Source organism: Drosophila gunungcola, unplaced genomic scaffold (genome assembly GCF_025200985.1).
Source record: "Drosophila gunungcola strain Sukarami unplaced genomic scaffold, Dgunungcola_SK_2 000177F, whole genome shotgun sequence".
Lineage (NCBI taxonomy): Eukaryota > Metazoa > Arthropoda > Insecta > Diptera > Drosophilidae > Drosophila > Drosophila gunungcola.
In genome coordinates this window covers 76520-92685 of record NW_026453338.1, presented here as the reverse complement: position 1 = coordinate 92685, position 16166 = coordinate 76520, and the positions used below count along the sequence as shown (strand labels likewise).

Genomic DNA, 16166 nt, shown 5'->3' with positions numbered 1-16166 from the left:
TTTTACTGAGCAAGCTGACCACAAATCTATATTACTCTCAACCTCAACGCATATAGCAATTGACACAAATACCAAGTATATCTCAGAAATCACAAGCTGGGCGTCCCTTTGGGGTATCACCCTAAACGAGAGTCTCGGTTTTACGTGGTAATAAAATAAAAAACCAATTTAAGCTCCGCTATTTAATTCTTTTACTAGACTTCAACATGTTCTTGGCTCACATGAAGAAATTATCGAATAGCTCAAAAATCATCATATGCGGGGATTGGAATGCTAAAAACCCCTGGTGGGGAGGCGTTCGATCCTGTGCAAGAGGCAGGAACCTCTTGCATTCAATTCATTCACATAATCAGATAAACATACTGGCAACTGGGGGTGCCACTCACTACCCTTTCGACAGCAGGAAAATGCCATCTGCAATCGATTTTGCGGTCTACCTAGGTTTACCTAGTGATAGGTTTCGCACTAACTCAGTAGTAGATCTACAATCTAACCATCTCCCTATCTTTATTGAGCTGGCTGTAGAAGGACATTTTGAAAATGGTGCTCAAATCGTCGACTCCTGCCACCTAGGGCGAATGTTAAAAAATTTCAGCGCATCCTATCTGATTCCATTCACTCAAATACAGAAATTTCATCAGGAAACGATATCGAACTTGTTATTGATTCTCTATATAATAAAATCTACTGCGCGGCTGCGGCAGCGTCCCAAAATAACTCGCGCCCAAACCTTCGACCAGGACAAATCATCCTTAGCCAGCGACTTCAACTGCAGCTAGACCAGAAAAATATTAGCAAGCAAAACTTCATGGTTAGGCCTACGCCAGAAAATCGAAGAATTTACCAACAAGCAAGTCGTACATTTTCAAAATCTGTGCAGGAAGAGAAAATCAAAATAAATAACACGACCTTTAATAATATCGATCCTAATGATCGTTATAGGACGCAAAAGCTATGGAGGATAATAAACCGGCTCAAAAAAAAACCGGAGCCTAACTGGCCTCTTAAAATACAAGAATCTAATGGTGGTGGTAATGGCAACGTTGGGGAAAACTTTGTATGGACAAAGTCAAATGAGGAAAATACTGAAGCATTTGTTAATCATCTTGAGGAAAGATTTAAACCTAAATTATCAACATCTACAGAGTACAGGGATAGTATACTTTCTGAAGCAAAGGAGATTATCAAGCAAAAAGGACAAATTTCTAGGGATACATGGCTCCACAGTGAGGAGTATGGGGAAGACCATCCTGTTGCGGACTTGCGGTTCAGGCCGATTGCGCCATCAGACTTACAAGGATATTAAGTTATTTCAGAACAAAAAGGCACCCGGGGGTGACCAAGTCGAAAAAAGCCTAATTAAAAAACTTCCTCACAAAGCTGTGATATTTATTACGCATATTTTCAATTGTATACTCAGATTTGGCCACTTCCCATCAAAATGGAAGTGTGCCTATATTTCTATGATAAAAAAGCCTGGTAAAAGTCATCACGATGTAAACTCCTACAGACCGATCAGCCTCTTGGCCGGCTTCTCTAAAATATTTGAGGCGCTCCTTATGAGAAGAATGTTTGAGTGTAAGGACTTTAAGGAAGCAGTCCCCTCCCACCAATTTGGATTCAGAAAGGAGCAAATTGGCCTGCTTTTTAGACTCGCTAAACTACTTCCGTACTATCTCCTCAGAACTCTGGAAAGTTATCTAACAAATCGCACTTTTATTGTAAATGGTTATAACGGACACCAGTCCAGATTTGGTAATATGGCTGCGGGTGTTCCTCAAGGTAGTATTCTAGGGACCTTTCTTTACACGATTTCCACTGCTGATATGCCGTTTCCTACTTCTGTCGGCCGGACACTTTTTACTGAGCAAGCTGACCACTAATCTATATTACTCTCAACCTCAACGCATATAGCAATTGACACAAATACCAAGTATATCTCAGAAATCACAAGCTGGGCGTCCCTTTGGGGTATCACCCTAAACGAGAGTCTCGGTTTTACGTGGTAATAAAATAAAAAACCAATTTAAGCTCCGCTATTTAATTCTTTTACTAGACAGGAGGTTAAAACTAAATCATCATACCACCCTGGGTAAGCAGAAAAAGCTCCCAACTTCAAGTAAAGCACTAATATATAAACAATTAATCGCGCCAACCTGGCAGTACGCACTCCCTGCCTGGAGTCCACTGATTTCAAAAATAAATTTGGTAAAATATAGTGGGTCACACAACAAAATGTTACGCTGGATTGTGCAAGCTGGCCGCTATACAGGGAATACGGATATACAACGCTGTTATAACGTAAAGTCGGTGCAAGAAGTGTTTGACGAGGCCAGTGGCAGGCTCGCCAAATCCCTCCTTGCACACCCGAATACAGAAGTGAGAAATCCTCTTGAATCTATTCACTCCGGATAACCAAGACTTGCCAATTTACTCGAAACAACTCGAAAAACATTTTGAGCCTTTGCGGCGTTTACTTCTACAGCAGCCGGTAACACTCCAGCAGCAAATTCCAACTCTAATTCGCCTTAAACAACAAGAACAGGAACAGCGTAATTTGCAGCAAGCACAGCTGCGTATAGAACATCGTGAAAGCCAGGCTAGGCAAAAACAGGAACTAGCGTTAGCGACCGGCGTACCCCAGGAAAGGCCGTCGATGGACTGGGTCAACAACATGTCACGGTCAGTCAGGAGTGGCACGATTAGCCGTGTAGACATGGCCCATATCATCAGGTTTCAGCTGGAGTATATCCAGAGGCCTATTATGAGCCCGCTACTACCATCCGAGGTCCGCACGCCAACTCCAGAGCAGCAGCTTCAAGCTGGCCTGAACAGGCTGAAACTGTACCTGGAAGAAGAACTATTAGATTCGTATGATACAGATTTATCTGTGGCGGTCCAAAAAACCATGGCCGTCACCTCTAATCTTTTTCAAATTTACAGGTTCCAACGGAGGTCAATCCTAGATGTACACACACCAACAGTAATGCTGCTCCAAGTTTGCCCCCCGGCTGGTAGTTGCAGCGTGCCAGGAACTCCAAAGATGTTTGCTCCTCCGTGGACTGGAAACTGGCTGCTGCTTAACTCCACCGACTCCGCTGGCCGGTACTGCTCCATCGTCACTGGACGGCTTCCTGTGGATGGCGCAACTCCAGATCCTGTCGGCACAAATCCGCGTTTAACCTGAAAAAGCAAAATTTTTATTAGAAAACGTGTAAATTTTATAACTCCAAAAATGTAAACAACCAGCCATGCTGTATTTTTTCGATAAACACGGCTGCGATATCGAGTCACTAAAACCTCTATCGATATTCGCGGCAGTGACTTTTGACAGCGATACTCTGGCATTTTGGTCAAACTTTACAGTAAACAGTTCCTATAAAAATATTTCGATAGCGATATATTGTCACAGTTCCACGCACTTAAAACCTGATAACATACTCAGTATTTATTTTTAAGATATTTTTATTTGTTTTATATCACTGTTAAACAAATTTTTTAAAGCCTATTATTGTAAAGGCCTCTGAATGACGTCTCTAAATACTATTTATATATAGCTAACGTTTAAAAGCTGAAATAAATACTAAGCCACACACCTATTTTAATAGGCAAGGCGATCTTACTAGTGACCGTTTCACCGGCTCCAAACCGAAAAAAACTGCATTAAAATTGATATAAAAACATGTAAAACTGACAAAATCAAATCAAATACAACACTCACCAGTTCAAACTGCGATCCGGCTCCGGCTCCGGCCAAAACCCTACCAAAGTGACTGCGGAGAGGGATGCGGAATTTTAAAATGCGCAATTAACAAAACCAAAACAAAAGAACACTTACCTTCAAAACACGTTCCGGCTTCTGTCCACTACTGTGAACGTGACTGCGGCGAGGGATCTGACTGCGGCGAGGGACACGACTGCGGCGGGGGATGTGAATGCGGCGAGGGATGAACTGCGGGAAAAGAACAAAACACGTTTAAATTAAACTTAAATCGGAATTACTTGTTGAATACACAACGTGTTTGCATCAGCGAAAATAACAGTGTGACCCTTAACTGAAAATCCCAAATGTAACCCAAATGTTCATACTATTTCCCACCATTTACTGTACCTAGATATTACAAATACATATAATCAGAGGACAATAAATATATCGACCATAGGATTCTGATCAACAGTCTTCTCCTGAGTGTAGTAGAGTAAACTTGAAACGCACTTGCCGTCGCGACTGGACCACCTCGAATGATGCCAAGTTTTAGTAACTCTATCTGTGCTCCTGCACCACTTTACCAACTATTGAAGGCACTAGGTCCCAATGGTGTTCCTGAGTCCTCTGGTGTCCATCAGGGAGCTCCGTTTTACCCTCCAACAATAAGGCCACCTAGCTCACACCCCTCAGCCAGTTACTGGTGTGGCCCCGGTATCCAGATTATCAGATTTGCCTTTGAAAGTCGGCTTTTGTAACTCGCCTCAATCTTGAAGCGACTTCTGGTGATGTTAAAAACTACTTGTTCTAAATTAAATTTTAAAATCAAAACAAGATATTTTTTACTTTAAAATTCTACTCTCACTCTATTAAAAGCATTAGATCCTACAATGTGGCCGGAGCACACAATTATGTATGAGTATATTTGCAAAGACGTCTCTCATCATTTACAATTCAGTCATACTGTCCACGACCAAGAAATATTGTATTTATGAATAAATTTATCATTTATAGATTAGATCGACTAGCTCGAGGCGTTCTAATAGCCGTTTGTTGTAGCTGCAGATGGTCTAATCGGGGTAACAGGGCGAATTGTCAGACCCTGAGTGAGACAATTTATCCAATTAGTTGGAGAGACAGGTTGCCGCCTTTATTTCAGCGTCATTAGCCGTCATTCCTAGTTTGGCATCCAAAGTGAGTAGTTGGCTAAAGAAGTGGTGTTCAATAAAAAGTTCAAAGCAAAATTGCTCAATCAGGAGAGGAAACCACCAACAGCAGCAGCAAGTATCTGGGTAAAAGAGCCCAAAAGGAATAGCCTAGCATTAGTGGGATTACGGCCAAGTCCAGGTGTGAATGAGAAGCGAATGAGGTCTAAGGGGGCTCATCTTATTGCATAGGTGTTGGCCAAAAGGTGCAGCCCCAACACTCTATATCAGCGAATGCAAGCGCGAAGGCAGTGCTGTGAAGCCACCACATCGCAGAAGCCACCAAAATCGCCGCTCCAAAAGGAGAAGGAGAAGACCACGGACCGGCGGCCAGCAGAAGCGCAGTGTCCGGCGCGAGATCGATCGTTTCGCCAAAGTCGACGGTGGCGTTGAAGGTATCGGAGTTGCACCACGGGAAGGGGCATAATATCTGCCTATAGTTTAATCCTCAGCCCCGACCAGAAATTAAGCAGCAATATATGCAGCAATGTGGAAAAATCAATGGAATTAAATTAGTCTTAGTGTTTTTTTTATTATTCTTTCGTGTTAATGATCTAGTGAGTGAGTAAAAATAAGGAATCTTAAAGTAACAAGAAAAAAAAAGAAAGGTAAAGAGAAACTTCTGCAAAAGAACCAGCATTTCTTTAGCGGTATCGGAAAATGTTTAAATAAATATAGTTTTAAGTTCCTCCCAAATAGCAGCCTTCCGTTTGACATCAATTATATATTTTTTATTTATATTTACCATTATATATTTTATTGCATGTCGATTCCAATGTTAATTTATTTATTTGCCCCCGATTTTAATGTGTATTTTTAAGAATATTATTTCGTCTTAGATTAAATAAATATTTTTATAATGTTTTAAGCACCATTTTTTTTTGCTACAGCTAGCATGAAGCCTCTGTAGAAATTTTTGCAACAAGACCACCACCCCCTCATTGCCGACAAGCAGCAGACGGACCATCGCTCGAGTGCGCTTGGTTCCATACATCACCATCTCGACTGAAATCTAAACTATTCGTTATTCGTTACATGTTTTCTTATTATCTCCTACCATCCATTTGTAATTCAAATGTAAAACCACCTGTTGAAGTTTGCACCACTGGCTGGTGTGACGAATCTATTAGCGCCGGCACTGTCTCGATTAAACACACCAGCCCAACCCTGATGGGCCGTCGAATCGCTAGGAAGAAAAGCTTATAGCCAAGCTTAACTAAAGCTTGAAATATATGTCCTTATTGAGATTGATTTCTAAACAAAGTAGGATATCCCCCACATGTCATTTCAAGGTATAGTTAAGCTTTATCAACGTCATGTTAAAAAAAATATTTTGGCTTATCCGCCTTTTGTATTTCGATGTTCTGGCGACGAATCTTTACGTTTTTACTAGCAGAAACTACTCATATGGAAATGGTCGTATAATAATTACCTTGGAATCTTTACATCATGAATGGTTTACAACAAAAGTCACTTTAAATGGTATAATTTTGGTTGATTATTTCCAGACAAACACAAGCGAGCACCAAGAAGCATTGCTTTGGTATAAGACATCTAATTTAGAGAAAACCTTGGCTTTCTTTGGAGTTAATGCTGATGTTAAGATACCCTATAAAAATTGTTACTTTCACGCATCCAGAGTAAATTTTTTTTCCAATGGATTCTTTAGTATTGTTGCCATGATTACAAGTGACGGCTTTTATGGAAACGAAATACAGGCGATGACTTATACGTTCGTTAAAAGCACCTTGCATTTATCTTGTGAACCTAAATTTTATATACCTCGCTGCCATGACTCAAATCGTCCGTTACATTATGAAACATCCAAGGTGGTTGTGCTTAGAGCGGTTTTTTTGAATCACTGTCCAATGGACAACTTTATTCAGTACTATTGGACCCTTCATGATAGTACGGAGTCAGGTAAGATTTTTTTAAGAATAAGGGCATAACCCCAAAACATTTTAAATAATTTAAGTTTACATAGATTACACGTCCGGTTATTTCAGTTAAAAATATGGTCAGATGTTTGTAATGTAGTAACAGACATGTTCTTCACTAATAAGTGTATGTATGTTCCTGATCAGCGTAGCTAGAGGAGTTGATGTAGCCATGCCCGTCTGTCCATCAGTCCGTCTGTCAGTCTGTTTCTATACCTCAGGCTTAAATTTTTTTTGTATATACGGAGATCACTTTTATAACGACTAACTGGATAGTAGTTTTGTTAAAAAGTGTGCATAAATTATATATACTTTTATATATAAGTCAAGCTTGTCTGTCTGTCCGTGTGAACGCCGAGATCTCGGAAACAATTCGATCTATAGGTTTTGGACTTGACATGCACATTCTTGTCTGACCTCAGCAAGCATATGCTGTCGGTTGATCGGCTGTGATTCGGTCTAATACTACCCAAAAGGGAAGTTGCGGACCGCGTTGAACGTTTTCCTTTTAGTCAAGTTTGACCGACAAGAATTCCTGACCTACTTTACTGTTTCGTCAGCAGTCCCTTGATTTGGATTTTACCAAACATGTTAAAACTTGGAATAAATTATAGTTTTATTGGGAAGAAAATTGTCTATCGCTACTTTTGAATTAATTTATTAGTTGAATATAAATAAAATATAAAACGCATGTTCTGCAACTGCCATTGTTAGTGATTCCTAGTTTCACTGCGTGCGATGCGTCTGTCTTGCCTCTGAAATATCCCACTAGTAGTCTGAAGTCTTTCCGGGGTAGATGCAGCACATAGCGACTAAGTTTTTCAGAGAGCTTTGTTGTGTTCTAAGGGAGATAGGCACGTCATTTTCTCTGTCAATTTGCTTTCCCTATGGCAAAAACTTCTAAACTTCTGGAAGCCAGATCTCTGGATCTGTGCAGTATAAGCCCGATCCTACTCCTCCTTCTACCATAGATGTCCTACTCCTGGATTCCTTTCTAGTCCTCAGGTCCCAAAAAAGCGTTTGTTCCAACTTCTGGGCGGGTTTGGGGGATCATGTAATTGGTTTTATTGACCAAGTCCCGGCCTATTGTCCTTGCAGCGACATATTGCTTGGTGCAACAAGGCGTAGAGCTGCCATACCTGCGATCAGTTTGGCTTGGATATTTAGGGGGTCGATTTCGAATGTAGTATCGAGTGATTTTGTGGGGGTTGATCTCAGTGCCTCGTGATGCAAAGCATTGCTTGCCGCTGAGTTTTGTCCATTAGCTTGTTGTATGCCCTCTTTCCAGAAGCTTGCGACCGCACAAGTACTCCATACAGCAAAGTAGAACGCACTACCTAGATGTAAATTCAGTGCATTAGAGCAGGTGACAAGCCCCACTCTCTGCCAAGCATCTTCTTGGATACGTATAGCGCTGCGGTTGCCATTCACCAGTTCCTCTACATGTCACCATGCTGTCTATTACTAAGCCGAGGTATTTGATCAGTGTTTTCGGGTCCTTGTTTGCCTGTTGCTTTTAGGGGATTCATTTCCATTTGTATATCTTTCTTGGTATCTCAGCCTCCTTGGGGCCGCGTTGCCGCATGCTAACCGGTGAACCCTTAGTGGTGCTCTCGGCTGAGCGTTGTCTTTTGTGGACCAGCATCTCTTCCACCATATTGGAGAATAGCCTGCCTTCTCCTCCTAAGAGAAGTCTGCCTTGTTTTGGAGCCTGTTTTTGATCTTCAGAGCCGCCTTATGCTGAGCTTCAGCCTTTATCACCTCGCTGGAAAGCTTCAGCCAGTCCCTGCGCAGAGAAGGTTCTCTTCTTCCTGTTTGCTTAGGATAAACACGCTCTCCAGGTCCGAGCCTGCTTCGACTATGGCACATGTGTGGCTTAGCTTGTTCAGCGTTCCGTTTTTGTAACTGCGTTGCAGCTGATATGAGCTGCTTTCGTCATATCAGAGGTGTGAGCGCTGGCGATACGCAGAGAGCATTGCTCCTCGATTTGCCCGCCAGGGTAGCAGTTTCGCTTCCCACCGACGTTTGGGCTCCGGACTGGTTTATTTGGGGCGAGCTACCCCCTTTGCGTTTTAAGCCTGCCGCCAGACCCTTCTAGTCATGGCAGCGGTTCAATCTCCGGGGGAACGACCGTTGCATTAGCTAGACACTGCAATGCCCGATCCGTCCGGGTTAATGCAATGCCCATTGCCCAGCCGGCACAAATGATTATGAGTAATCAAGACTATCAATAACCCTGCTGCGCGTATACAGAGGCGTGCAAAGTTACTCTCTTTGTCCAAACTCCCTTTTTTGTAATCACGCTTTTAATTCGATCTGGCCTACTTTTCAACAAATTTTCTGGTATTTCCTTTGGAATAGCTTTCCAGTTTTTTGCGCACTTGGCGCTTTGAAATCACTAGTTGTAGGGCGAGAGCGGGAGCCAATAAAGCTTTCGTCCTTTCGCTCTTGCGAATTCGCCCCGTCTCTCGCCACCGTAGCATAAGTTAGGTTCTAAGAGAAATTACTGAGGTATTAAATTTAGTGATCAATCGAACGTCATCGTAACCACTTCTTTTCGTCGTCGTGCACGCAGGAAAATAGTTGGAAATATACACCTGTGTATTGGATAATACAACTATTTTATATAGGTGCTGGGGATCCAATTTGTTAGTTGGCTTATCTAGTTTTCTTGGATCCACAGGAATTGGATATATTCACCAACTGAGAGTGTGCGACAAAACAAGCGTTTGTTTGCTTGATCCAACTTTTTTGTATATGGTTGCTATTTAGTTGGTTCATAAAACCATCTACCAGTGATATTATATCTATTTAAATTGCTTAAAAAATGTTCAATAAGTTTTTTATTTTTTTAATATTTTTGATTTTTTTTTTGATTTAAGATATTCAATTAGTTCATAAATTTTTGAGCTCATATATACAAAAGGTTTGAGGAATGTAATTAGTTTGTACACAAATATAAATTCTGAACATAATTTATTTTTATTTCTTGTTAACAAATATTAAAAATGGAGTATTCTTATAAGTATATTAATCTTATAATAATCGGTATCATAATTAATCTAGAAAGTAAAAATATATACACAGAAAATGTTTTAGGAAGAAATTAATTACATCATACAGCGTACCTAAAAGCAATATAAACCTTTTTATTTGGCATTCTTTGACATATAACAGGACGCGGCGAGAGTAGATTTTCAATAAGTATACATTTGGCTTTCCCAGTCGATGTGACTTCATACGCGTGTAATTTTTCTTCGAATCCTACAGTATGCCATTCATGGTATAGAAAGCAAATTTTTTCTTTTTCATTGGCAAATATTTTATCTATTTCACCGAAACTGGACCAAGTTCTATTTGCGACAAAAAGCCTTTTCTACTGGCAGATCTATAAGCTACTTGCAATTGCTCCTTTTTTGCTATTGTCAAAGAAATATTTAAACGAGAATAAGTGGAGTCAGCATATGCTTTGAGAATTCTATTCTTAGATTCAAATTTGAATGAACTTTTCGGATAGAGAGGACCAGACCTTTTTATTGTTTGTCCATGGTGCACCAAATGATGATGTTTTGGTTTTAGCGTGTCATTGAACAAACGCACATACATTTCGTGATGTTCTGATACTAGAGTATCTAATAGGCTTGCACATTCTTTGTGAATGGCAGGAGCCATCTCAATATCGACTATCTTACGAAGTGTAAGATAAAAATCCCAAACTTCATCATGTGATACAATGTCGCCAATAAGTAGGGGGAAAGAATAAATATATGCCATCATTTCTGATGCAGAAATTTTCAAATTTTTCTTATTGAGTTCACTCTCACTAATAAGTGGAGGTCGATTTGATAATCCATATTTCCTGTAATCAAAATGAGATATTTTGTCATTTAAAATGCAAAGGTCAACTTTTTTCTCAGCCTTCTTAACAACATGAAAAGTTATATGAGCCATGTCATAAGCATAGGCTCCTTCTGGGCCATCATGCATAACGTCAGCCAAAATATTCTCATAAACGTGATAGTCATTGACCATATTCCAGGCGCAAAACTCAGAAATGCCAGTTTTCTCTGAACCTAGAAGAACATCGGTTTCATAACAATCGACGGATCTAAGTTTCTCTTTGGTCTCAAAACAATCGCTTTGCGTGTTTTTTTAATTGTCTACTACCAGTATAACCTAATAAATCATTAGCCGCTAAATTATCACCCAGAATACCAGCGAAAGAAAAATAAATTCATTTATTACCACTATCAGTGACTATCTCTATACCGTTGCTTTTCAGGAAGTTAATTTCATCAATGAGAGCACGGAAAATCATGGAATTAGTACCCTCTTTCCTATCGGAAGCGTGAGAAATGAGAGTTACAAAAAATTCTCCAGAAGAGTTTGATATTTTGGTGGAATACATGGTATGAAACAATATGTACCGCCTAATTTTTGAATATTTTTGTGGGATCCTAGAGGATTGTTAACCTCAAAGTCATCATAATAGATGAGAATGGGAAAAACTACTTTTTTGGGAAAGAGCCGCTGTTTTTTTGACTGCCAATAATCACCTTGGATGAATTTCGACAAAACATCCTTCTCTTTTTCAAGCGCATGTACATATTCTACTACTGTGTGAAAAACGTTCGGTAAATTGAAAACATAGTCAATGTTTTTCTTAAAGAGATGTATTGAGCAGTAACTGGTAAAATTTCTTTCACTATTCGACCACCCATTCTTTTAGTTCCCATCTTATGACCCACTACAACGGAATTTGGAGAAATAAAATAACCATAATCAGAAAAAATTTTGAGACGCTTATATTCTGTTTTCATCGTATCGAATGGCAACAACGGAGCTTATGACCCACTACAACGGAATTTGGAGAAATAAAATGACCAGAATCAGAAAAAATTTTGAGACGCTTATATTCTGTTTTCACCGAATCGAATGGCAACAACGGAGCTTGTGTAAGAATATTAAAATTATTCATAAACTCATCTTCTGTTTTTGAGTCTCAAAAGCTTCTGAAATTGTCAACTTTAAAAGTGATAGAATTTCGGAAAGAAATTTTTTGCTTTCATCGACAATGTTTTGAACATGGTTGCGCGGTAAATTTGGCGCGGCATATAATTTTGCCACAAATGCGAGTAACGAGGATTGTACACGACTACTAATGTTCTGGGGTCTCAAACAACTCGAGTCATCTGAATGAGCAAGTGTTTCTACATGGTTATTCGAAACTTTATTTTCAGGAACTATGAATTGAGTATTATTGTTGTTAGTATTGGAGAAAACTGTACATTTATTGGAAATTAAAGGAATTTTATGATAATTTACTAAATGTCTTTTGAAAGAACTCCAATCATTGAAGTCTCTAAGACAATTCAATTCCTGGCACTTGTAAGCATTGAAGACTTGATTTAGATGGTTAATTTTTAAATGAAGATGGAGTGCATGAACCGATGGAAGGTCGGTGCTGCAAACTGGACACTTAGTCATCTTGAATTAAAGATTCTAAATCAAGATTTCGAAATTCCTTGATTTTGGTCTCAACACAAGGAACTTGTGGATCCCACTGCGTTTCTATTTCATAAATAGCCTTTTGAATGAACAGCCACGGATACAGACTCTGGTGTGGGTAGAAGGCATGCAACGCGTGGTATACCTTGAAGCAAACGTCAATAGCTCTTAGCGGACTGTCAACTCGGTAATAAAAATTATCTATATATACATAGGAGTCAGTGATATTGGACCAGTCAGTTCCAACTATGATTGGGAAAGGCTGAAGTGTGCTTCCCGCAGTTCTCAATTTTAACGACATACGTTGTACTTCTGTCTCCAATTCATTTTGATCCTGAAAAAATACTAAAATAATTATTCATATTTAATAAATTGTCTTCATACCCGCACATGTAGAAGAAAACCATTTTCTGTATCGACAGTTGTTGTTTTCCATTTCCCCACGTTGACGTTCTTGAACAATCTGGAATAAGATTCAAGGTTTTAACAGTGTCCTCTAAAAAAATTAAAATTGGGTACATCCGAAAAATCAATAAATATGTACCCAAAAGATACTCTATTAATAATTTTTTCCTCATTCCAATTTCTACGAGTGACAATTTTATGTAAAACTGAATTTCTCACATCTGCCAATCGACCATTTTTCTCAAACACTCTTTAAAATGTAACAGCCAAAATTACCTGTGTTGTCACTGAAGGTTAACTTTTCATTAGCAATAAGTTTTACTTTAATTGCGATATCAGGCCAATTCCCAAACAATTTTAAACCATTGGAATTATTTAGATTATTAAAATCTATTTGAAGCTGAAAGACATAAGAAGGATGTCAAAAGTTGGGCCTAAATATAATCCCTTTCTTTGGCGTGTTTTGAGTTTTTATACTAATTTTCAAAATTATACTTGAAACCTCAAGTTGAGAGTTACTCATGATTTGAAACTACTTTACAGCTTTTAAGCAAAATTAATGAACAAATTTCAATTTTAGAATTCTTTTTTCCTTGGCAAAGATAAAAAATAAAAGTTATAAGATTAAGGTAGTAATAACTTACAAGTCTATAGCCCCAAGGCTGAACCTTAAATTCGTTCAAATAAATTGTAGTTGAATTAATTTGACGACTAATTTCTTTTTTTCTAGTAGGAGTAACTCTTAAGGAATGGAGGCGATAATCGGAAGTCCTAATCCACCGCTCAGTAGCCTCAACCTCGGGTTCTAGGCATCCTCTTAACCACTCCAGGTCTTCCTTCACTTCGCCCTGTTCATCTCTCTTTACTCCATCGTCATGAACAGTTGTTGGCTGTTAAAAGAAAAAAGTTAAAAAAGAAACTTTATAGAAATGGAAAGGGACATTTCTCATGACATACCTGTTGGGACTCTTTCGACCGTAATCCTGAAGCACGCAAATCTTTTATTATACAGGTATATTTATCATATAATTTACACCTGGGCTGCTTCGCGCCTTCCAAATTAGTTTTCGGCTGCCTTGATACGTAGTACGTTGCCTAGAAAACAAAATAGTTATTAGAAAATTGTTGTTTTATAAAGCTGCAGAATTTAAAATGGGACGTTAAAACATAAAAGTAATAAGCAATCCAGAAGAACATTAAAATTGTAATTTATATGAATTTCAAGGAAGATGGTTATCATCTACCTCTTACATTTAATTTTTTTTCCTACAAAAGAAACTTCTACTCAATTACTCACAAATAATTTATACAAAGAGCGAAAACTTACTGCCGTTTTCGTCGGGAAAACCTCAACTATTTAGTTCCTCAGCTCAAGGAACCTTTGGGGCGATATTCTAAATTAAGGGGTAAAATACATCAAAGCAAATAAGGAGCATTACAGAATGTGTTATTTAAAAATAATAATTCGAATTTCGAGAAAAATCACTTACACTTTTTTTGGGTCTAAATCAACGTTCAGTTCTGAAACAATTATACATTCAGCTAATTGAGAACGAATAGAACTATCAAATAATCCTTTTTTATAGAAAGCCAAGATTTTCCGCCCAATAATATTGCCATCCAAGTATTTGCGAGCGTTCTGAAAAAAATAATTTTCATTTCAGTATTAGAGTAAGTGATCACCAAATCGTATACATATTTATTCAAATTACTAAGAAATTTACGTTTTGAATTTCACTATAATTCAATGCGGTTTCTGCTTTTCTAAATTTTTTACGTTTTGGTAGATCTTCTTCAGCACTTCGTTCTTTTGTGTTCAACTTTTTCTGTGGCACTTCTTCTTCAATATTCTCCACTGAAAAGTCCGAGAGTTCTCCAGATTCAATTTCCTACAGCAAATCAATGATTAAAAAGCTCTATAACATAAAATAATCAACTTTAACAGCATAAAACAAGTCACCTTCACACTCCTATCGAGAGTTTTCAAACCACTCAAAATCTTTTTGCGAAGACCCAACTGCGGGACCAATTTTTCTATTTCCATCTCAGTAAGAGAAAGAAGAGATTCAAAATCAATAAAATTTTCTGTAAGTGAGAAAAACATCAATTTTGAATTGAGCTCAATGGAATAACAATAAGGCATCAATCATCTATAGGGTATTTGTGGGTATTACTACGAGTGCGCCAATGACTACGAAATTGAGAGAAAAATTCTAATAATTTTGGTTATTATCTTCAATAAAGGTTGATTTCTAAACACGAAGAAATACCCACAGATATCTTATGTTGTGTTCGATATGTAAAAGAAGCGTTTCATAAAACGACTAGAAGTTTTATAAAACGCAGTAACATATTAAAAATAGTTTGTTATGTGTTGGCTAATCGTTTCATGAATCGCAGCCCCATTGTGAATGAAATATGTATTGCACCATAAGTGTATAGGTAAAATGAAAACTTGTACGGAAAAAATTAATCTCTATTCCAGACATAAGGATTCTTAAAATTCAGGCATCAATTAATGAGCATGAGAGAACTTACCTTTAAAAAGAACAATAAAAAAATCCGCGCTCTCGGGATCCACATTTTCCAAAAACTCCAAAAATTTTTGATCCATCTCTTCTTGTAGAATTTTCTAGAAACTAACCACAAAAAAACGTGCAATACCGGAATGAGTGTGTGGTAGCGAGCGTGGCGAGCAGCCGAAAAGAACGGAAAAGAGTAGGGATGAAAAATGCAAAGCCAATGATAGTCGAGAGTTGATTATCGATAATAAATCGAGAATGTTATCGAATTTTGTAGGCTTAAGATTGACAAAAATTGAACACTTTATTTGAATGATTAATTACCGTTTGTTTTTATTTTCACGTATACGTGTTAAATAATCGTTTGTATGTACTTTTGTGATATTATTTTGATATATTTAAGTATTGATGATGAATTTTTTCGAATTGAAAAAATTTATTTTCATAAAAAATTTAACTCTTAACCTATAAATTCAACAGAATTTTCGAGGATTGAATAAAGTCAGTCGAGTACGATTTTCAACTACGATTAATCGAGTTCTTTTCTGCCTTTCAAAAAAGTTGACTCATTAATCGAAATTCGAATTTTTATTTTCATTTCCAATCCCTCATAACCTACAAGGAGAACCAAGTAAAATCAACACCGATATGGTGACCATTTTTGTCTACGTCTGGATGTCACGTGACTGGCTCTCGAGTAAGTCACGTGACCAGTATAAGTCATCATTTTCAACAAAGTTGGCAGTCTTATCCAATTCAAAGGATATAAAAACCAATCGGAGGTATCATTTTTAAATTGCTAAAAGAACCATCACCGTTATTTGATCTTTCATTTTAAATAGATATAACATCCAATTTTTTCTCACCCAATAAAAATTGGATG

General features: G+C 38.1%; 1 protein-coding gene and 1 long non-coding RNA gene across 2 annotated transcripts; both read right to left on the bottom strand.

The window, feature by feature from the left end:
- Positions 1-2450: 2450 nt before the first annotated feature.
- LOC128265917 (uncharacterized) lies at positions 2451-3188 on the bottom strand. The gene is made up of 2 exons (XR_008268954.1): positions 2920-3188; positions 2451-2848 (listed from the first exon to the last, which is right to left on the bottom strand). It is a non-coding gene; the product is annotated as an uncharacterized LOC128265917 (long non-coding RNA).
- Positions 3189-12327: 9139 nt separating this feature from the next.
- LOC128265918 (uncharacterized) lies at positions 12328-15457 on the bottom strand. The gene is made up of 4 exons (XM_053002164.1): positions 15300-15457; positions 13719-13856; positions 13406-13651; positions 12328-12501 (listed from the first exon to the last, which is right to left on the bottom strand). The coding sequence occupies exons 1-4, from the start codon at positions 15342-15344 to the stop codon at positions 12328-12330; spliced, it is 603 nt and encodes a 200-aa protein (XP_052858124.1). The 5' UTR covers positions 15345-15457.
- Positions 15458-16166: the final 709 nt, after the last annotated feature.